The sequence below is a fragment of the Podarcis cretensis genome, assembly GCF_951804945.1.
Source record: "Podarcis cretensis genome assembly, chromosome: 9".
NCBI lineage: Eukaryota > Metazoa > Chordata > Lepidosauria > Squamata > Lacertidae > Podarcis > Podarcis cretensis.
The window spans coordinates 56,424,903-56,448,166 of NC_137178.1; the positions used below are offsets into that span (position 1 = coordinate 56,424,903).

General features: G+C 41.1%; 2 protein-coding genes across 11 annotated transcripts in view; both read left to right on the forward strand.

Moving 5' to 3' along the window:
• Positions 1-10,184, forward strand: part of EXOC1 (exocyst complex component 1) — a 35,514-nt gene extending 25,330 nt beyond the window's left edge. For 4 of the 6 annotated variants that reach the window (XM_079990003.1, XM_079990006.1, XM_079990004.1 and 1 more), the window contains 9 exons: positions 591-635; positions 3,176-3,339; positions 4,271-4,381; positions 4,470-4,546; positions 4,792-5,020; positions 5,527-5,710; positions 6,761-6,960; positions 8,446-8,640; positions 9,562-10,184. In XM_079990003.1, the coding sequence (XP_079846129.1) occupies positions 591-635; positions 3,176-3,339; positions 4,271-4,381; positions 4,470-4,546; positions 4,792-5,020; positions 5,527-5,710; positions 6,761-6,960; positions 8,446-8,640; positions 9,562-9,714 (1,358 nt within the window). In that variant the 3' untranslated portion in view covers positions 9,715-10,184. The remainder of the gene's footprint in view (positions 1-590; positions 636-3,175; positions 3,340-4,270; positions 4,382-4,469; positions 4,547-4,791; positions 5,021-5,526; positions 5,711-6,760; positions 6,961-8,445; positions 8,641-9,561) is intronic. The other 2 variants (XM_079990005.1, XM_079990008.1) reach the window with 1 other exon arrangement.
• A 723-nt stretch (positions 10,185-10,907) lies between these two features.
• The window catches only part of CEP135 (centrosomal protein 135), a 37,284-nt gene continuing 24,927 nt past the window's right edge, over positions 10,908-23,264 (forward strand). For 3 of the 5 annotated variants that reach the window (XM_079989986.1, XM_079989984.1, XM_079989987.1), the window contains exons 1-9: positions 10,938-11,072; positions 12,340-12,494; positions 13,362-13,552; positions 15,227-15,394; positions 16,646-16,787; positions 17,366-17,450; positions 19,296-19,424; positions 21,694-21,909; positions 23,192-23,257. In XM_079989986.1, the coding sequence (XP_079846112.1) occupies positions 12,382-12,494; positions 13,362-13,552; positions 15,227-15,394; positions 16,646-16,787; positions 17,366-17,450; positions 19,296-19,424; positions 21,694-21,909; positions 23,192-23,257 (1,110 nt within the window). In that variant the 5' untranslated portion in view covers positions 10,938-11,072; positions 12,340-12,381. Of the gene's footprint in view, positions 11,073-11,268; positions 11,840-12,339; positions 12,495-13,361; positions 13,553-15,226; positions 15,395-16,645; positions 16,788-17,365; positions 17,451-19,295; positions 19,425-21,693; positions 21,910-23,191; positions 23,258-23,264 lie in introns of those variants that run through there. The other 2 variants (XM_079989988.1, XM_079989985.1) reach the window with 2 other exon arrangements.

Below are 23,264 nucleotides of genomic sequence, written 5' to 3' on the forward strand. Positions count from 1 at the left end.
CTTGAAGTGACGCTTGGCCTTCCTTAGAAGGTGACCAAGAGGAAATAATGCATCATTAAGAGCTGCCCTCACATCCCTTGCCATGTTTCAGAGGATGCTGGGGCAGAACTACTGGATCGTGGGCAGCCGCTGCTAACAAAACGATGGCAGAATCCCCTGTGATGTCCCTAAGGGATCCTGGGACATGTGTCTCTAATTCACATACTACAGCCTCTCTGGACCACCCAAATGTCTTCAGCATCTGCCCTCTCATTTGTGTCATATCTTATGAATGCCTAGCGTTCCATCTGCCATAGCATGGCAAAATGGAGACCCCCTGCACAGTCGAGTTTCCACACACATACACACACACAAACTGGAAAATCTTCAGTGTGCTACCGAAACATAATCTACATTTTCCCGCATAGTTAAAAATTCCAGATGGGTACCTCCCCAGCTATGTTTGTTTGCAACTTGTAGTTACTTGCTTCTCATAGTTATCTGCATGTTTCTTTCCAGCTAGTGCTTAACTTGCATCTCGTGCATGGTTTGTGCAAAATGCATTTTTAACTTGTCTTTGTCTTTGATGCTTGCAACCTAATCCATCCCAGCTACACTGCCTCGAAAAGAAAGTGCTGTCAAACAGGAGACAGAGAGTGAGTATGATGAGCGCTTTAAATGGTTATTGCCAGTGCATTCATGTCTGTGTAAAACGTAATTGTCATGGCAAAAACCTATTAATACCAGAATTCTGTTAGATGCAACGTTTTTGCACAAATTTGTGAGTGCTACAAAAATCATAAAAAGGAGCAAAACCTGACAATGGACCCCTGTAAGACGGGGTGGAGACAGATCCTTTTCTCACTTATCCCTCGCTGGACAAATATGGCAGGGTGAATGGTACCTGCTCAGCTCTGGGAGAGCTCTCATTTTTAGCCAATCCCAACTGGCTTGCTCTCGCCAGCCATCAGCTGATTGGCAGTGCCAGGAAGCCTCCCTTGCCAATGCAGAATAGGGACTGCCCTGTAAGCTTCCTGTTGTATTTCTACTTGCCCCTCACCTGATGTCATATATGACATCAGGTTTGGGGCAGATGATTTTGGAGAACCAGTCTTGGAGGCCACATAGGGTCCCATATTGGGCCTAGTTAAACCCATGGGTTGAAGGTCTCTCTTCCTTGCCCCCCGCTATAAGAGATCTGCAGTGTGATACTCATTTATAGGCAAAATACAATAGAAACGTATTTTGCAATTTGTTTTTAAACTCGGGCCATGTCTGCGCAGGATGCTGTTTTGAGGCAAGATAAACACCCCCATGAAAATTTCACAATGGAGCTCTGATTTAGTCTATGGGGAGTTCCTGCTCATCTGCCCTGACGATTACAGGCCTATTTGGGATTACAGACAGTGCTACCAGAGGAATAATATTGCCATGAGATTTTTCTGCACCACATAATGCTTGCCATGTGGGAAGCACATTCTCTTTCATTTTTGTGCAAATGGCAGTCATGAGTGTCTCATCATGTTTCCACTAAGAGCTTGTCTATGCTACAATTCAAACTGTGGCTGCGTGAACTTGCATAGCCTTTTGTATCTGGTGTTTTTTTAAAAAATAGATGCCCCCAGCCTTCAGTGATCTGACTCTCCCCTTATATCCACTTAACATCTGTTTCAAATGCTTAGAGCAGGGGTGATCAAATTCTCTAGTCCTAAACTTTATAGCGTGGTGGTTACCCATGGGTGCCGTCATGTGTAACCTCCACCATGCAGTGCTCATGCAGAGGGAATCACCATACACATGACGGGTTGCAGGCTTGTGGCAACAGTCATTGCAACACACAGCTGGAGGCTACAATGACCAGCTCTTCATGATGCTTGAGGTTCTGCAGGATGAATATTTAAGGTGCCATCATGCAGCAGGTAGTTTCTTGGATGCAGCCATGTGTTTAGACTTGGGTTGGATCCAACAGTGCCTTTACACAAATGGAAGACATTTCTCCTCATTCAGAGGGTGATCTTAGCCTCTTGCATTACTTTGAATACTGGGTACGATAATGAATCAAGATGAGCCTTAGATTTGTGTATTCTCCCTCTTGTCTGCTGCAGCAGTAAGAGTTTTGAAACTTTCACCTCCATTTTAGAGAAACTGCACCTTGCCCAGCCCGAAACTTAAGTTTAATTAATCTTAACTATGGTTAGTGAAAGCAAGCCAGTATGGTTTGAACTTGACTAGGGTTTGAACTCAGTTTGTTTCCACGTACCATAGTGAACATTAAACAAACCAAGCTCAAAACCGAATTTATGAAGGTTTCTTGTTTTAACTAACCAAGATTAACTGCATTTTAATGTGTAGTTAATCTAACACAGAAGAGCAGGAAAATAGTTCAAGGCTGAGGCTCACCTAAGTTCAATCTTCTGTCACAAAATTATGGTTTTGCATTGTAGCCAGATAGGCCAATGATAGAGTGAAGCAGGAGAGAGCAAGGTAGAAAAAAAAATTTACAAACAATTCAAGCCAGAATCTTTTGCTGTTACATTTTCTCACAAAAAAAAAAAAAAAAGCACAATGGTGGCTTCTTTCCACATTGAAAGTAGTACAGTTGCATAAACCACAACTGCTTTTCAGTTTTCAACTGAAGTGGAAAACCACAGAATATTTGTGCACAGTCAAAGATAAAAAGTCACAACACTTCTTGAACGAAATGTCATATTCATTGGCAGAGTTTATCTGTAAGGGCAGCCTGCAGTTGAAATAATTTTACTGAAAGAGGCCTCAAGAGGATAAAGGGTTTTCTTATCTTTCAAGCAGGTGTTTGCTACTATTTTCTTGTTAAGAAAATAGTAATTTCTTGCCTTTGTTCTGCTTTGCTTCTAGAAGACGCCCCTTATGAATCGCACCTGGTTCTGTCTATCCACCCTTATCTGTGCTCTTTTCTGGAATGCTATTAGCACTACAGTAGTCCTTGTATTTGCTGAGCCCAAATGTCTGTCACTACATGTCTGTTCCTGAACCATGTGGTTTCACCTCTAGGTGAAGAAACACGTGAGCACAACAGTCTGCTTGTCATGTAGGGGAAGTACTGGCAGTTTCTAGATGGACGGGAGAATGCTAATCTTGAATAGACAATGCTTATTTGTATTGTGACGCATTATTCCATATAGGACAGTTCCTCACATGGCTTTCATTATCGCCTTAGGTCTTCATGGAAGTTCCGGGAAGCTGACAGGTTCCACTTCTAGCCTAAACAAACTCTCAGTTCAGAGTTCAGGAAATCGCAGGTCTCAGTCCTCCTCTTTGCTGGATATGGGGAACATGTCTGCATCTGACCTCGATGTGGCAGATAGAACAAAGTTTGATAAGGTAAAAATGTAAGCACACTGGCTGGTGCTGCATGTTATAGCTGCACTTAAACAACGCTCATTTCACACTAGGTGTAATTGTGGCCTTCGCTCTTGTGTACATATGTTGCACAAGGACCTCTGGAGCCCACTGCAAAGGTAGGATCAGAAGTCCCGGGTGGCTCGGGAGGAGCCCATGCTGCAGCTCCTCCTCATGCCAGTCTTACTTCTCCTAGAAATTGGCATGAGAAGGGGCTTAATCATGCATCCCTTGGTGCTTGTCTGTTACTTTTCTGGTATGGGAAAGAACTGCAGCAGTTCCTGTGATGTGAATGAGAGAAGGGAACTACAGTAAGCTAGAGGTGCTGGTTTTGTGAGGCTGCATACGGAAGACATTTTCTTGTAAGGCTGACTCCATTTGCCCCCCTCTGCTCACAGAAGGGCTTTTGATCCAGCAGCTGCCTTCAATAACAGAAGTGGGAAGTAAGTTTTTGCCCGTTTCCCCATGTGCCCCTTGAAAACCTACTCCAGAGGTTTGGGGTCCTCCCAGAGCAGCGTGGTAGGTAATAAGCATGGCGGAGCAGGCAATTGGCAAACCTTGGTGAAATAAGGACTTTAAATACGTGCAATAATTGTGTGTATATGTATGTGTTGTGTGGCTGACTGTGCCTGCACTTGACATGCACGCTCTGGCATAAGGCCAACTAAGGGATGCCCAACCATGGCATAAAGGATACCAAGATCCTGTCATTGTTAAACAGTAGCTTAGGCTCATTGGTGTGGATGCTACCTACATGAAGCTGAAGCCCAGAGAAGCTTTTTAACCGCCCAGACAAGAGCCGTGTGTGAATGCACCATCGAAGAAAATAGATATGGGGCTTCTTGATTGTGGGCCATCAAGAGTGGCAGTCATTTGTATTCTAAATGTATTGGGGTTTTTTGTTGTTTTGTAGATTTTTGAACAAGTCCTAAGTGAACTGGAACCCTTGTGTCTGGCAGAACAAGACTTCATTAGTAAATTCTTCAAACTTCAACAGAATCTTAGCATTCCTGGAACACCCATGGTACGACTCTATTTGAAATATTGTGGACTCAAAAACTTGAGTTGCTGCAAGGAACGATCTCCTTCTAAACCATCCCTTCTTTTTTCAGAGTGATGCAGAAGAGGTGGATGGAGGAACTTTATCAAGGGCACACAATACTGGTGGTCTGCAGTCAATGTCTTCAGAGTATGTTCAATATTAAACAAAAACAAAATAATGTATTTTCCTAGGTTCTAGAATCATGACAGGTAAAGCTTCTAAAAGCTGAATTATTTAAGAACATGGCAGTGTCTCATTAAAATGAAGCAAAACCCCTTTCCCCTTTTGTACTTTGTACCAGTGGATCTGGGAACTAATTGTTCACCTAGATTTCTAAAACTAATTATTCAGTAAGTACTGCACTTGCCTAATGTCCACACCGTATTTTACAGGAATCACATGATCCGGCAGATGATGATAAAAATATTTCGCTGCGTTGAGCCAGAACTGAATCACCTTATTGCTCTTGGGGACAAGATTGATAGCTTTAATTCCCTTTATATGCTGGTGAAAATGAGTCACCATGTATGGACAGCCCAAAACGTGGATCCAACGTCCTTCCTCAGCACAACACTTGGAAATGTTTTAGTGACCGTCAAGAGGAACTTTGACAAGTGCATTGTAAGTTTTCAGTGGCTTTCATAATTAGGTTCTTTGGGCCGATGCGCACATTGGGCAAACCAGGTAGAACTTCACATTTGGTGAGGCTGTAGGATTGCTCCCCTTGCCTCAGTGAATTGGCCGTATCAGATGGCAGTGTATGTGCATAGATTCCTACCTATATACACACAATAACTTGAAATCCCTGCCCTGCAGAACAAGGTGGGGTAGGATGATCGGGATCGCACATAAGGAGCATGTATGGTGTGAATCTATTTTGTCTATATGTGGAATACATAGAGGTCCTATGGCTCAGTGGGTCTCTCCCATGCATTGACCTTTAACTCAGTTTCTTATGCGATGCCTTATAGTTAAACCTATCTGTTTGGCTGGGGTGGAGGAATGATGGCACATGTACTGCCTCCTGGATGGTTGCAGTTTGGATCCATCTGCCTTCATCTCACCTCTTTCCCTTCCTAGTTTAAAATGAAAACTTATGGTCTGCGATCTTTGTTTTTCCTCTTCAGAGTAACCAAATCAAACAGATGGAAGATGTAAAGATATCCAAGAAGAGTAAAGTTGGAATTCTCCCCTTTGTTTCTGAATTTGAAGAGTTTGCAGCCTTAGCTGAATCTATTTTCAGAAATGCTGAACGCAGAGGAGACCTGGATAAAGCCTACCTAAAACTCATTAGGGGAGTTTTCACTAATGGTGAGAATCTGCCTCATAATCAGAAAGTCCTTTTTCTGTTGTATTTCATATATAGTGTTATCCTGTTGATGAAATGGGTTAAGGTCCACTAGAACTCAGTGGAATTTACCTTTGATTGCACTGTCAATCACTGTTACTTAACCCCTATTTGCCCTCATATGCCAGCTATTTATAACGTGGTTTAAAAATGAATATGGAAGCATTGCATTCAGTATATTGGCCTAGTTCACACATCACGCTAAGGTGAATTATTGTTTGACCCAAACACACAGAGTCCAGGAAAGGCAAACACAGCCACTTACTCCTTCCTGGTTGTTCTGTTTCTGTGTTGCATTGAGCTGAGCCATGGTTTGTTATCAAACCTAGGCTCATGGTTCAACTCCCTTGGATAAACCACAAGCTGTAAACCATAGGACCAACCTGGGTTGTAACTCATGATTTGTCTAGCAAGAGATAAGCCGCATATCTAGATACAGATGACAATAAGCGCAGCAGCAGAATAACTAGGGATGAGCCAAACAGCTGTGTCCTCTCTGGAAGCCTGCATTTTCATGCTAAGCCATGGTTTGTCTTCATGTGGCATACAAATTAGACCATTATATTGCCTTTTTAGTAATAGAAACAATGACAGCTGTTTTCCATATGGAGTTGTATAATTGTATTTATGGCATGTCATCAAACAAAAAAATTAAGGCACAACTTAGCAAAATTTAAGACTTATATAAGTAAGTGCATAACTTTTCCATTGAACTATGTAGCATTTAAAAGCGCTTTACTTGACAGGAGAGTCCCTTTTGTGTTTGTATATTATCAACACAGCCACCTCAGGATTCTTTTTAGAGTGGGTTATTTTATTTCCACCCCAGAAATCCTACTGTCTGAATTTAAAATCAAATGGATATTACCTTCCTATCTGAAACTAAATATATTCTGTTCAGGAATTACATGCTGAGGGATTATGCTTATGTGTTGAGAGGTATGTGTTGATTCTTTGCCGTCTTTGCTGTTGGTGTGATCATGTGTATCATTTGGTTTGGGGTTTTTTTTTAGTGGAGAAAGTAGCAAATGAAAGCCAAAAGACACCACGGGATGTGGTCATGATGGAGAATTTTCACCATATCTTTGCAACTCTTTCTCGGTTGAAAATCTCGTGTTTGGAGGCAGAGAAAAAGGAAGCTAAACAAAAATATACAGATCATCTGCAGTCCTACGTCATCTACTCTTTGGGACAGCCACTTGAGAAATTAAATGTAAGACATGTCCTTCTATAACTTCAATTCTGGGGGTTAAAAAACAAATATTAAATTTAGACGGCTGTCAGAAGCAGACTTCTACAGCCCCAGATGCACACTCCATTTGTTAATTAGTATGGAAGACCTATTTATACCTGTATTTATTCATAAGTTTAGTATTCACCCTGTAATATTATATAGCATATGGTGATGGAAGAATAGAGTACATACTAAAACCCCTAACAAAAATAGGTTTCACAAAGGCTGCAGAAGCTCTTGTGTTTCACCTACATACACTCTTGCAATGAAATACTGAAGAAGAGATGGAAGTTGTGATAGGAACAGGAATGGGTAATCGCTACGCATCTCAAAAAGTTATGGAGAGGCAAGCTTGTAGATTGTTCATCTCAGTTTTTAATCATCGAGAGTAGAGCGAACAACATATGTGGTGATTTGATCTGATAAATATCCACATTGCGAAATAGGGCAGTGTTGCTAGTCAGCATCTTATCTAACTACATTATTGTTGAAAATGGGCTGAAATAAAATATGAAAGGCTTTGTTTATTACATTTTTTTTATATCCCAAGCTTCAGGATGCATATCCTTCAAAGGTAGCTTATTAAAAAAATAATAAACTTCATTTAAGCACGCACACACATTCTTAATATCAACCTATACAAAGTCATTGGGATGATTTCCATAGTACAGCTGCTGTGGTGGTGAAGTCCACTTGGATAAATGGTCTTTGCCTATGACCTTCGCACTCCTGGAATCCTTCCTGCAGGACCAATTGATGATGCAAAGGCCCTAGGAAGAAGTCCAGCTTAAGCAATGTGTACAAGCAGAAATAAAAGGGACGTGGGTGGCGCTGTGGGTTAAAGCCTCAGCGCCTAGGACTTGCCGATCGAAAGGTCGGCGGTTCGAATCCCTGCGGCGGGGTGCGCTCCCGTCGTTCGGTCCCAGCACCTGCCAACCTAGCAGTTCGAAAGCACCTTCGGGTGCAAGTAGATAAATAGGGACTGCTTACCAGCGGAAAGGTAAACAGCGTTCCGTGTGCTGCGCTGGCTCATCAGATGCAGCTTGTCACGCTGGCCATGTAACCCAGAAGTGTCTGCGGACAGCGCTGGCTCCTGGCCTATAGAGTGAGATGAGCGCACAACCCTAGAGTCTGGCAAGACTGGCCCGAACGGGCAGGGGTACCTTTACCTTTTTACAAGCAGAAATAACAATATAGGCTACATATATATCAATGGGACACAGACATAGAATGTAGAGCTTTGTGTGTGATGAGTTGCACTTTGCTGATCTAGGTGGCACCTGACCTCTCCTACAATAGCAAGTAAGAGAAATCCGGTCGGTTTCATACTTCAAAAATAAACAGGAAGAACTGCTTTCCAACAACAGTAGTTCAAATATGTAGAAGCCATGCTTAATACCAGATGTTTAAGGCTGAGCACCGTTTTGTTTGTGGATTTTAATGTATTTGAATACTTCACATCAGCACTTCTTTGAGGGCGTTGAAGCTCGTGTGGCGCAAGGTGTGAGAGAAGAGGAAGTGAGCTACCAGCTGGCGTTCAATAAACAGGAGCTAAGAAAGGTTATAAAGGAGTATCCCGGCAAGGAAGTGAAAAAGGGGTTGGACAACCTTTATAAGAAGGTGGATAAACACTTGTGTGAAGAGGAAAACCTACTTCAGGTAATATAATAGGTATTAAGAGTGTGTATAAACCTAGTTAATGCTGTGTAAATGTTTTTGCTGTCCTTGGTTTGTCTCTTGTTTAAGGTAGAACATCACATGTTTGAGGTAGAAAATGTCTTGCAGTAAAATGTTGTAGATCACAGAACTTACATCCAGATAAAGGGTAAAGCGGGGAGGAAGAGAACATTTGAAGAAGTGCATGGCGCATTCAGCCTTACAGGCCACAGGGAAGACACAATAACCAGGTTAATTTATATGACTGTTGCATTTATATCCCACATTTCCATTTGTGGGGGGTGGGGGGGGGGAGAGAATGCCCAAGGTACCTAACAGCAATAAAAGCAACAACATAAAATCCACATTGACATAGAAGAAGGAAGGAAGGAAGACTGTGTTTGGGCTATGTCACTTGGTGAGGCTCACATGATGGAATACTTCAGTGTCTCTTTCTACATAGGAAGCTTGCATGCCAAAGAAAAACATTCTAGCCTTGTTTTCTCTTTCACTTGCTAGTGTTGTAAATGGAGGGGGGAAATGTATTGAAGAGTTGATTGAACCTCCACCTATAATATGAAGTAAAGAAGCCTTTAGGATGTTGCTTTCTTGATGGTACAATTGTAAACAGACTCCTGAGCAAATAACTGGCTAGGATTGTGATGGTGTCGGTGGGCTTTCCTGTTTCCTGGTTGTTGCATGTCCTCCTAGGTCCTAGGAAAAGGGAAAAGGCAGAAGAAACAGTGCCGAGATACTTAACCATAGAGCTAAATGTTGGAAATGGCTCCACACACACATTTCCTTGGAAGGTGCAGAGCTGTCCTCAACAGTGAAGCCAGCAGGACAGGCCTTTGGTGATGCGGATTAGTAACCAAGGATAATATTTACATTACTGAAATTCTGCTTTTCTTCTTTTTTTGGTAGGTGGTGTGGCATTCTATGCAAGATGAGTTCATACGCCAGTACAAGCATTTTGAGGGCTTAATAGCACGCTGTTATCCTGGATCTGGAATTACTATGGAGTTCACTATCCAAGACATTTTAGACTACTTCTCCAGCATTGCACAGTCTCACTAATATCTGCCAAGGGTTAAAGCAAGATAAACTAATGAATTTGCTGGAAAGAATCTTTTAGCACTGAAGACTTGTTACTTTGTGAGGTGGAATTTTGAGGAATGTCCTTAATTATCTTTATTCCCATCAATTGATGGCCTGAGGAGAAATGTTGCTTACTTACTGTATAGAAACAGTGTTAAAGCATACTTTTTCACATGTAACACAGTCTGGCTTGTTTCATTTTCCATGTTGATATATTAGCCTTGTATAATTTATAGTACATTAGATACTAAACTCTTTGTCTTTCCTGTAGCTTCCAGTAAATTATGTTAAAGTATTAAAATTATTGTAAAAGGCTGAAGGGGTTTCTGCATCAAAATGTATTAATATATGGATTGATGGAACTTGCACGCATGCTTTCAAGAATCTATTTACATGACTTTATGGTTGAAATTCTTCTGATCCAATATAAAAATAATGTTTACAAAGGAGTTCCTTGTATTTATTTCCCTAACCTATGACATGCATTACACAAAAGGAAAAATTGCCAGTCAACTGAGGGATCCAGATACTATATTTATGTGTTTTTACTTTTTACAGGCATACATTAGTTGAAGCTAAACACTTGGAAACACTGAACTAACGCTTTGATTCTAACGACTAAAACTTTAAATTGGCTCAGTTTACCAGATTATGAAGAAAACAGCAAAATAGCTGGAGAAAAAGCCTGTCTGAATCTCTTTTTCTGCCTAAGCTCAGGAAGAACTTCTGCCCTTATGGTTGTACACCTGGATTGCAGAAGAAATGGGTTGCTGAAGGGAGTTTTGAATGAGATACTGAAACAAAATTTAGATCCCTACTTGCAGCACTTGAGGTGGCTAATGCAATATGTAAGTCATACAGATAAAATAAGTGATGCTGCAGTGAAAATAGTTTTGATTGCATTTTTAGCATTTAAGTACACAGTTTCGGTTTTTTCCTTAATGTTTTTGCTGTTCTGGGATGCTGGCATTAACAACCCAGTGCAGATTACTATTTATTCCGTTTAGGCAGAATGAGAGAAATAGGTTCGAGTTTCCAGAGCGCATCCTTTGCTGGGCGAGTGACCCTTAAAAAGGCTCTCGAAACCTGCCCTCCCAGCCTCCGTCGCCAGAGGCCGCTGCGGCGGCGCGCGGCGGAGCCCCGGCTCGTCCGTTAAAGGTTCGCCAGAGCGCGCTCGCGCTCGGAGAGCCGTTGCTGGGGGCGACGCCGGGCGGAAGCGGAGCGGCGGTGGACGCTTCGCGCGCCATTTTCAAACGGCCGCCTCGGCCCGCACCGCCGCTCCAACTTCCCGGGAGGCTTTTTTTGTGTGGAGAAAGGCGGGGGAGAAAGAAGCGAAGGTAGAGTAGCCCGAGACCCAGGAGGGGCCCCTGAGGGCGAGCGGTGGGGGAAGAGCCAGGCCGCGGGTTTAACGGCCGTCGGCGGAGAGGCCGAGATTTATTAGAGAGGCCTCCACCGAGGGCCCGTTTCCATGGCGACGGCGGGGCGGTGACGTCACCGCGAAGGGAGCAGCCCTTTCAGCTGCTGTGACGCTGGCGCCCTCGTCCTCCGCAATCACAGCGCGACCGCTTCGGGTTCCTTGTCTTGCGGCTCTGGCCAGACCCTCCTCCCCTGTCCCACAATCGCTGCTTCATGTTTAGTGCCCTCTTCGCCGCCCCCCTTGGGTTGACCCTCCCGCCCAGTCGCACCTCTCCCCACTTTGCTCCCTTCACTGCGATCCCTATGTCTCTGCAGCTGCTCACCGCAGCCTCGCCTCTCTCCCACGTCATTGCTCTTCTGCTTGCTTCTTGACCCGTCAGTATATCTACGTATATTTCTCCTAGAAATCCTGGCTGTAGCACAGTTGCTCTCAAAAAACAGCAGCACACACCCCACTGTTGTATGCAGAGGTGTGTGTGATCTGTCATGTTTGCTTTAGTTGCCATTCCTTGCATCGCACGGGGTTGGACTAGATGACCCTTGGGGTCCCTTCTAACTCTACGATTCTATGATACTGTTGTGTATAGAGATAGATCTCTCTCACACACTTATATGTGCTCCACGGAGTTCAGGCTGGCATATGTGATATTCCTGCTTCCCATCTTTATCCTCACAACAGCCCTATGAGGTAGGTCAATCTGAGAGACAGTGGCTGGCCCCGGATGCAACCGGTTTTGTTGCACTGGGCGCAGAGCCTCGGGGGATGCTGCAACTGTGATGTAGAATGGAAGGCAAGAGGCAGGGGGTCCCCCAGTTTCGGCATCGCAAAATGAAACCCCATCCACAGTGCTTATTCTTCAACTCCTTTTGTGTAGAAGTCACTAGTGTGTCTTCTGAAATGGCGCTGGATTGTGGTTGACTGGTTGCACCTCATGCGATGCCCTGGCTACATCTTATATACGAACTCTAATCCGTTGTTGGTTTCTGAATCTGATATTTCAGGGACACTCCAGTTTGCATCCATACTCTTCTATTTCACCCTCTTCCTGCTAAAAAGTAATGCCTCAGCTGCCAGAAAACCATGCTAACTTGTATCAGGTCATGACCAAGTGCCAGAAAGCAAGGAGCTTGGTCTTGCATGTTCATGTTGTAATGGTGTAAGCTAACATGTGCTTAAATTATTTGCAGATCCCATTTTTTCACAAAAGACAGTTCAAAAATATCTTCACAATGAGCACAGCTGCAGAACGAAAGTTTGTTAATCTAAGGAAGCGGTTGGATCAGCTGGGTTATCGACAACCATTAGGAGTGGAGAGTTTGCCTTTGGTGGAAAAGCTTTTTAGGTATCAAAACAAAAGGGAATAGCAAAATGTACTCATAAGTGCTATTGGATTGATATTTGCTCTTTGACTACATTACACTAGTGGTGAAAGTCTTCTGTGAAATGCATTGAGATTTGAGATTTGGCAAAGCAAATATCCTATGTTAATCCTGAAATGCAATTTAAAGTAATCTTTTGTAACAATACTGTACACAATCTAGAGACATCAGTTTCAAATTTCACTAGAATGTATCGTAATTGGCTTTTAAAAGCAGGCCTAAAATTAGCTGCAATAAGCAACTGTTTTAGAACAGAGGTCTGAGTGCAGTGCATAGAAAAATCTGTAACAGGAACATTCCTGTGACATAAGGGAACCCTGGTGTACAATATTAAATGTCCTAGCCAATAAAAATAGGATTTAATTTGAAGAAATTAATCAGCTTAAAGAATGGTGTGAATGCTGTTCCTGTAAGCAGCATTCATCCTGAAAAAACAGATGTTTGTTTTCATGCATAAATGGGATGTCTTGTATATGCAGCCACTAAGTCAGGGTAAATTCTGCCAACCAAATGTTGCACATTAATCTTAGAAATGCTGCCTGCTTGCCTCCTCCTTCTTTAATGTGTGTACAAGTAAATCCCCTTTTGATTTTAATGAAAACTTGGCCATTTAAGGAAGGTTAAGATTGTAGTCCCATGCATACTTGCATAGACATAGGGAAATAGATGAAATGTTCTATTTTAAATCTGGTTGGCTAGTACACCAAGCCAAAATCTGCCTCTATTCTGGCCTAGGGGTGACTGGAGCAGGGTATTTATACAAAATACTAGTTTTGGCCATTATAAGATTCATCTCTCAAGCCTGGAAATTTGTTTTCCTTCTGTTTCAGTGACCTTGTTCATACAACTGAGAGCCTCCGGAGTGCTAAGCTATCTGCTGGAAAACTTGAAAAAGAATACAGCAACTTTGACGTTGTTCTAGAACCTTATCGAGAAGAAAATGCTAGGCTCACCCGTGAAAACAATGAACTACATTTAGAAATTCTGAAACTGAAAGAACAATTGGAAAAGCAGGTCAAAGGTAATATTGAAAACCTAACTGATTCTTTGTCTCTCAGAAAGGGGGGCAACAAATTTTGACTATCATTGTTAGTTACCCAAAACTTGTGGTTGCCATTGATCCCACAAGTCTTGCCTCTAATAAGTTTGGTGGTAGCACTCTACCCTTTGTGGTAAATTTTGGAAGCACTTGCGTTGGTGACGCAGCAGGAAGATGGAATCTGCAAAAATCACCTTACCTTTTATCTTTGTGGATCTCTCCATTACATCAAAAGCAGAATGGCAGCATTGAATGCCACCCTATGTTTCTTGATGCAGTGGTGGATAAGGGCCAATAAACTGTCTGAATCCTGGGAAGACGGAAGCTCTTTGGGAATCTCCCTCTGAAGGAGCAAGTGCATAGTTTGGGGGCACTCCCAAATGCATCTTTGTCACTAGGGGCCCTGTTGTGGCTAGTTGTGCCTTCTGCCAGCTTCATCTGGTTCGCTAACCACAGCCATTCCTGGACAGGGATAGCCTGACCACTATAGTCCATTGGTAATCTTGAGGCTACTGTAATGCACTATATGTGGGGCTGTCCTTGGGTCTGATTCAGAAGCTCCAGCCGGTGCAGAATGCTGCAGCCAGATCACTGTTGGGAGTGACGCTATTGTTAAAACAGCTGCACTGCTTGCCCATCTGCTATCAAGCCATCTGGTTCTTTTATTGATTTACAAAGCCCAAAACAACTTGAGTCCAGGGCACCTCAGGGATCACCTGAATCCTTATACACCAGCTTGATCACTAAGATCATCTGCAGGAATGTCTTTGGTTGCTCCCCAAGTAGGTGAAACCTAGCCTTTAGTGTCATCAGCCTAGTCCTGTGGAACACCCTACCAATAGAGATTCGGCAGGCACCTTTTGTGCCAACTTTTAAATGTCCACTGGAAACTTTTGTTCTGCCAGGCCTATGCAGGCCACAGTGGTCTATTGATGTTATAAATTTCTTTTTGCTTGTTTTTAACTTTTAATGATTTTATTGGTTTTACGTTTTTATATTGTTGTGAACTGCTGTGATACACCTATGACACAGCAGTATATAAATATTTTTTATAAATAAATACATAAAGTTTCAAACCACAGCATGCCAGTGTTTTCCCTGAGAAGCTATGATACTAAGAGTCAGGGAAATGAGAAATAGTTTAACTGATTCAAGCAATATTTCATTGTAAAATGTCTTCTTAATGTTGTACACCGCCCTGGGATCTTCTGATAAAAAAGGTGGTATATAAATTGAATAAGTAATAATAATAAACAATAGTACTTGAATACGATCCCCAAAACTGGTCTAAGTTTGAAGTGCACAAATGTGTGTGTTTAGCCACATCATTTTAAACTACAGTTAACTAGCTCTATTGCATTGATTGCAAACACGCACACCATAGAATTTTTGTGGTTTTTGTTTTTGTGGTTTTAACTGTTTTTAATTATCTCATGTGTAAATCACCTTGAGATGATTGTTTAGGAAGTGGTTGTTGTCATCGTGTTTTAAAAAGAGACAAGCAACTAAAAACATGTTCAGGCAAATTGAGACTTGCAGCACAGGTGCGTATTAGCACCTGGAGATAGAAGAAAAAATATTGAGCTGTTTTTTATTCCTAGTATGCAGGTAGAACAAGGAGGAAGAATACTGTTGAATTTTTTTTCTTCCTTAAAGGTTTGAAAACTACACTGAGGAAAGTTGAACATGAGAATGCCGATATGAAATTTTTGAATAACCAGTATATACATAAAATTAGATCATTAGAGAAAGAGAACAAAGCCAAGACTGACAAGATCCAGCAACTCCAAGAGAAAAATCTGCAAGCAGTGGTTCAGACACCAGGTACACTATCAGATTATGTGCTCATCATGCTACCTCTTCTCTTACTAGGCTGCACTTTTGCACCCCGTTTTGGTACTTGAGTATATTTGGTTTTAGTGGGACTTTAGCAAATGTCAATATGGGGGAAAAAATCACTACAAGCCATCGATCCAGATTCTGCATTAATAATTGCTGCAGAACCTCAGTTATCAAACTCCTTTTAGAGAAGTTTGGTTTTCTCCCCCTCTTAAGCTTTGGGTGAGCTGCTATAACTTTATTTCACTGAGATTTTTGTGCAGGTTAAATATCTTGTCTCCTTGTTTCTATGCTGACTTGTTTTTTCATTTTGCTTTATTTTATTAAATTGATTTTAATAATTTTGACTGTGTGTTGTATTTATTTTGTTAACAGTTTAAAAACACTATTTTATTTTATAAAGTAAATCAAGACATACTTTTTGGAAAAATAAATAGACATTACTTACTTTCTTTGGGATAGAAATCAGTTTCACGTATCTATCCCTTCCCTAATTGAAATTGTTGAGGAAGCCCACAAGGTGATGGCCAATGTGACTAATGGCCACTGGTTCCTACAAGGAATTGCCATATTACGACACATGTTGCGGATAAAACATAATCTCTCAGAGCTCTATGAGCATTTAGTAAAGATTTGTCTCTGTGCTCTCAGGCTGAGATATTACTGTATATATTTTTAGGGCATTATATGCAAAATCTAGGCTTTTTCTTGTATAGCCACACTAAAATATGGTGTTGGATGGAGACTCACAGTCCAATCACAAGCATGTTTATTCAGTACCACTGAGTACAATGGGGTTTAGAATACATACATAGGAATTATAGAATTTACTTGAATTTAGACAATAATCCTAACCCCACTTACTGTTAGTTATATGCATTTACCGTTGAATTGAATAGGACTTCTGAGCAGTCAGTGATTGCACTATTTCCCGTTGAAATCAATGAAGGACAGATTTACACTATTTTACGCTTGCAGACACAGTAATATAATGAAATTGATGCATGCCCTTAGTCTTTGAGGGCTTTAATGTAGTTTTATGTCTATATAGCATGTAGATTTCATTTAAGCTATTCTTTTAATGAACATTTTGTTAAATGTATTCTTTGCCACTCATATAATTAGCTACTGCTTAAAAGTATTATTCCAGTAACAAATGAATTTCTTTGGTTCTTCAATACAAAGAAGAACTCTTGGGGCTGTTTAATTCTTAGTAATATGCATTTATCTTTGTAGGTGGTAGGAAAAGAAATATTCCGTTCAGGCGTCAGCGTATGCAGATAGACCAACCAGTCCCTCCCTCAGGAATCGGTGCTTATCCAATTCCTCAGCCAGATGACCCATATATTGCAGATCTTCTTCAAGTGGCTGACAACAGGTGATTAATGGTCTTTTAAAATCTTGACATACTAGTAATGCCATCCTGACATCTCCCTCTAGTCTTCCATGAATGAGAATTAGTCTCTAAGCCTTCCCCTCCCACTTCTGTGGGAGAAAATGTTTGGGAAGATTTACTTAGTTCTTTAATCGCCGTTCATGTTTCCCAGTGTCAAAATGACAAGAAATCTAAAGTTACTATTGCATTCATTATACATTTTAAAAAACCAGAACAGTTTATGTACTGCACTTTGGCCTTCCTTTGGACTTCTTCACTGTGACATTAAAACAAGGGATTAAGCAATGATATGGATTCAATGTTTTAACAACGTAAGGTTACAAAGTTCAGTATATTTTTCTTAGTACTATGCCTATTTGAGGGGGGAGTATTAATGTAAAACATGTTGTATTAATTACTTTAACTTTTGCTGCTTCTAAATGTATGGAATCTATTGAATGACTTGAGATTTTGAGTGACTGTAGTACAGGTAATAATGAGAGAACTAGTTGTCTGCGGAAAATATTTTATTAATGTAGAATTCCTGAATGAAACTCAAATTCAGATAAAATATATTTCAGAATTCATGAACTGCAGTTAGAAGTGTCGGACTTGCAAGAAAAGCTAGAGATAGCAGAACGTGAGGTGAAAAATTACAGCAAACAGGTAAACTAGTATTTTAAGGGGTGTGTATTTTGCTTCTTAACTTTTCAGTATAGTCTACAGTTTCTCTTTGCTGAAGAAGGGATCTTAAGATCAGCATTTCCCCCAGGAACTGTCAGCATTTTGTTAATGTTCTGGTTAAAAGCCAGTAGTGGCTTGCTTTGGCATAGCTACTTCCGTATTCATTCTACTGACGGAGTGGGGAATGTAGCTCAGTGGTACAGCTCATGCTTTGCATGCAGAGCATCTCGGACTCAATCTCCAGTCCCTGTCTGAAATGCTAGAGAGCTGCAGTCAGTGTAAACTATACTGAACTAGATGGGTTAGGATTCTGACTCTGTATATGGGTGGTTTCAGTTGGGGTCCCTATATCGCAAAGAGGTTGGTCCAATTTTTCTGTGTATGGTTTTGGCACATTAGCTTTCACCAAACTCCTATTTTTTTCCTGTCCTGGCTATTCACTGCTATTATATTATATTATATTATATCCATCTATCCGAGTGGGTAGAGCTTGACAGAATTTATACAGAGGAGTTTTTATCCTTCTCATTTGTTCCTCCCTTCCCTTCCATTGCCTTTTTCTGTTCTGGGCGTGCACCCAATATTTTTGTAACTATGTGCATGTATTCCTTTAATAAAACAAAACAAAATAAAACAGAAAACACAGGAAAGAAAATGTTACCAGCCCAAGTTACCGTATTTGACAAAATACAAAATTGAGGCATGTGCTTTCTTTACAGATGGGATGAGGGAGAAACTGGGCAGTATCGATTTGCATTTAATTTTTGTGGGTTTTTTTTAAATCAATACTGAGGACTTGCACAAAAGTGCCTGATGTATTTACTATGATAACAGTTTCTGAGTTAATACCCTATTTGTACTGTGTAGATGTCCGAGAGAACAACTTCTCCTAACTGGCTGGTCGAAATTTGGACATTCCTCCAGCATAAGACAGTTGGTGAAAACTGTCACACTTGTATCAAGTGAGGAGCAAACAGAAGTAGGTGTGTGGTATTAGAAACCACCTACCAAAACGTGTGACAAATCATCCACAAGAAAATGTGATAGTGAGCATCCACACCAGGAGTGACCACACATGTACAATGGGTTATCTGAGAATTTTTATGGTACAGTCAAACCTCAGTTCCCCAACCCCCCTGTTTTGGAATGTTTTGGCTCCTGAATGCCAAAAACTGAGAAGTAAATGCTCTGGTTTTCGAACATTTTTCAGAAGCCGAGCGTCCAACATAGCTTCCGCTTGATTACAGGAAGCTCCTGCAACCAATCAGAAGCCGCACCCTGGTTGTCGAACATTTTGGAAGCTGAATGGGTTTCCGGAACGGATTACGTTCAACAACCGAGGTTTGCCTGTAAAAGGAAATCCCAGTTAATTGTGGGGGAATCCTAGCTGGCATTTTGATGATTACAATGATAAAATGTTGTGCATGAGCATCACCAGTTCCACAACAAACCCCAAGGCAGTTTCCTAAGGAGAGATTCCTATTAATATTCAGTTTCCTTTCCAAAGAAACTTATTCTTAATCTCATTGCACTTTACCTGTGTTGTGTTGGCATGTGTGGCTTTGATGAACTTGACAGGCCCCTAGAACATTTAAGGAGGACCCTTCTTGCATGCTATCACAGCCTCTCTGGTAACACATTCACAAATGGTCCATACATCAGACTGTTGTCGAGGATAATTTCTGGTATGATGAGTGTTTTCATTGGAAATCATCGCATCCCTAGAACAGTCCCATATCCTTATGTACTAAGTGGAGAAGTTCTGGCCAGGCATTTACAGCAGCAACACTAAATCATTTTAAAAGAATAATGATTTTGTCTCCAAAGGTTGAGCTGCGAGACAGTGAGATTGAGCGTTTAGGCCTGGCACTGGATGGCGGTCGCTCTCATGATGTCATATCTTTGGAAGCCAGAAGCAGAAGTAATGAAAAAATTATTGCTCACTTAAATTTACAGGTAACATGTTTGAGCCTCTTTCACTTAGAAACCTTTGTAAGATTCCTCAGCTCCCAATAAAGCTTTTGTGAAGTGCTGCAACTCCAAAACCACCTGAATTGACCCCATAACTGTGATCAGAGATGTCATGTCCCATTTTACTGCCTGTATCCTACACCTACTCATAAGTTAGTTTATTCCTTTTGTGGTCATTTTGTTCCAGCCGATTAACTTTGTTGTTGTTGTTTAGTTGTTTAGTCGTGTCTGACTCTTCGTGACCCCATGGACCAGAGCATGCCAGGCACTCCTGTCTTCCACTGCCTCCCGCAGTTTGGTCAGGCTCATGTTTGTAGCTTCAAGAACACTGTCCAACCATCTCATCCTCTGTCGTCCCCTTCTCCTTGTGCCCTCCATCTTTCCCAACATCAGGGTCTTTTCCAGGGAGTCTTCTCTTCTCATGAGGTGGCCAAAGTATTGGAGCCTCAACTTCACGATCTGTCCTTCTAGTGAGCACTCAGGGCTGATTTCCTTAAGAATGGATACGTTTGATCTTCTTGCAGTCCATGGGACTCTCAAGAGTCTCCTCAAGCACCATAATTCAAAAGCATCAATTCTTCGGCGATCAGCCTTCTTTATGGTCCAGCTCTCACTTCCATACATCACTACTGGGAAAACCATAGCTTTAACAATACAGACCTTTGTTGGCAAGGTGATGTCTCTGCTTTTTAAGATGCTGTCTAGGTTTGCCATTGCCTTTCTCCCAAGGAGCAGGCGTCTTTTAATTTCGTGACTGCTCTCACCATCTGTAGTGATCATGGAGCCCAAAAAAGTAAAATCTCTCACTGCCTCCATTTCTTCCCCTTCATTTGCCAGGAGGTGATGGGACCAGTGGCCATGATCTTCGTTTTTTTGATGTTAAGCTTCAGACCATATTTTGCGCTCTCCTCTTTCACCCTCATTAAAAGGTTCTTTAATTCCTCCTCACTTTCTGCCATCAAGGTTGTGTCATCTGCATATCTGAGGTTGTTGATATTTCTTCCGGCGATCTTAATTCCGGCTTGGGATTCATCCAGCCAGCCTTTCGCATGATGAATTCTGCATATAAGTTAAATAACCAGGGAGACAATATACAGCCTTGCCGTACTCCTTTCCCAATTTTGAACCAATCAGTTGTTCCATATCCAGTTCTAACTGTAGCTTCTTGTCCCACATAGAGATTTCTCAGGAGACAGATGAGGTGATCAGGCACTCCCATTTCTTTAAGAACTTGTCATAGTTTGCTGTGGTTGACACAGTCAAAGGCTTTTGCATAGTCAATGAAGCAGAAGTAGATGTCTTTCTGGAACTCTCTAGCTTTCTCCATAATCCAGCGCATGTTTGCAATTTGGTCTCTGGTTCCTCTGCCCCTTCGAAATCCAGCTTGCACTTCTGGGAGTTCTCGGTCCACATACTGCTTAAGCCTGCCTTGTAAAATTTTAAGCATAACCTTGCTAGCGTGTGAAATGAGTGCAATTGTGCGGTAGTTGGATCATTCTTTGGCACTGCCCTTCTTTGGGATTGAGATGTAGACTGATCTTCTCCAATCCTCTGGCCACTGCTGAGTTTTCCAAATTTGCTGGCATATTGAGTGTAGCACCTTGACAGCATCATCGTTTAAAATTTTAAATAGTTCAGCTGGAATATCATCACTTCCACTGGCCTTGTTATTAGCAGTGCTTTCTAAGGCCCATTTGACTTCACTCTCCAGGATGTCTGGCTCAAGGTCAGCAACCACACTACCTGGAGTGTACAAGACATCCATTTCTTTCTGGTATAGTTGCTCTGTGTATTCTTGCCACCTCTTCTTGATGTCTTCTGCTTCAGTTAGGTCCTTTCCACTTTTGTCTTTTATTATGGTAATCTTTGTACGAAATGTTCCTTTCATATCTCCAATTTTCTTGAACAGATCTCTGGTTTTTCCCATTCTATTGTTTTCCTCTATTTCTTTGCATTGCTCGTTTAAGAAGGCCTTCTTGTCTCTCCTTGCGATTAACTTAGCAATGATAATGTGGCTGAAAATTTTTGGAGGCTGTTTCCTCCAAATGTTTGGGTACCAAATTCATGACTTGGCTATTCAGCTAATTAAAATGTCCACAGATCTCAAATGTTTCTTACCTTCTAAGAACATAAAGTACTACAGCTAATAATGGAAAGTTATTTGAGAACTAACTGCTAGCTTTTGTTTGGCTGTAATTGTGTTTCTACTGTTTTATTAACTTGAAACATTTTGTATGTTGTGAATGTGTTTCAGATTGAATTTCTGCAGCAAACAAACAAAGAGCTTGAAATGCGCATACAAGATCTTCTGGACAGTAAGCAAAATGTCACTAGTGAAGTGGCTCATTTAAGCAATAAAAACGAAGAACTGTGCCAAGAATTGAGTGAAATAGATCAGTTGGCACAACAGTTGGAAAGGCACAAAGAAATTGTGCTTGAGACTGCAGATAAAGAAATTGGACAGGCTAAGGTAAGGGAATTCTGTAACTTGGTAGAACATCAAGAAAATGTCTCAACTCCCAATGAAAGGTTTCAGGAGTTGCATCTGCTTTTAAAAGTGCATGCGTTTGCCCTTGTATTTTAAATTTCATAAAGTGTAGTGCAGAAGAGGATTTGCAGACCAGCAACATCTGGAGAGCCATAACTTCCATATCCTTGCTTTAATGTATGGATTTTGATATTTTGTTGTATTTGCAATGTTTGTAACAGACCCCTGTGTACATTATAATGGAATGAGGTCTGTTTTGAAGTTGGCCAAGGAACTGTAGAACTGAGTAACCATATCCTATAAGAAGGATTAGTTTAACCTCCAAAAAGGCCTTTGGGGATGTCAGATGAGCATTTTGGTAATTTCTTTCCTACTAAGGACAGCTGTTACACTGTGGACATGCTGCACATTTGCTAGAAAACTTCTCTTTATTCTGCAGAAGGGGTCTGGAGACCTTTCTGTAGATTTGCTCACATAGATCTTTTCCTAGTCATTTGATATCCCCGTTGCCACCAGACACCTCCGATGTCATTCAACTGCTCCCCAGTTCCATCAAATTTTCTGCTGCACTCCAGGTCTCTTTGTCCCATAGAGGCTTCAAAATATGTACTATTTACAGTAATTTCTGGGTTTCTCTGCTCCTTGTATCCCCATCTGACAAATAGAATTATTAATATTATTATTATTTATTATTTATATACCACCCTATACCCGCAGATGATGGTAGTTCAACTGCAAAGCTTTTTTGCTACAGTTTATAGGAATAATACAAATAGCATATATATAACGTTTTCAAACATTTGATGCATTTAACATGTATTGTTTTGTTGTAAACCATACAACAGCCATATAAGGTAGGTCAGATTCTCCTATATTACAGATAGAGCCTGAGGCTGAGAGGGAGTAGCTTGCTTGAAGCCATCTACAGAGTTCAGAAGTAGACTAGATTTCAACTTACTAACTTTGTAGCTTGGCCTTGTATGTACTCTGCTACATGAGCTCATTTATGATGCACATAAATCTACATAACATTTTGCAGACAGTTTTGTACTTCCCTGCTCCTTTTCTGTAAATTATGTGAATGAAAGTTATAGATATAATGGATATCAGATACCATGTTGACTTACTTGATAATGTTATGTTTAAACAGAAACATGACCTTAAAAATATGAAAAGAATTTTTTTTTTACTTCTGTGTAATATGGTGGCATATTTATAAAGACCCTTCACTTTTTATAAACATTTTATCATTTATGATTTATAGGAAGAGATTAAAAAAACATACAGTGAAATCCAGGATCGTGAAGAGACAATAGCGAAACTTAAGTCAGTAAGTA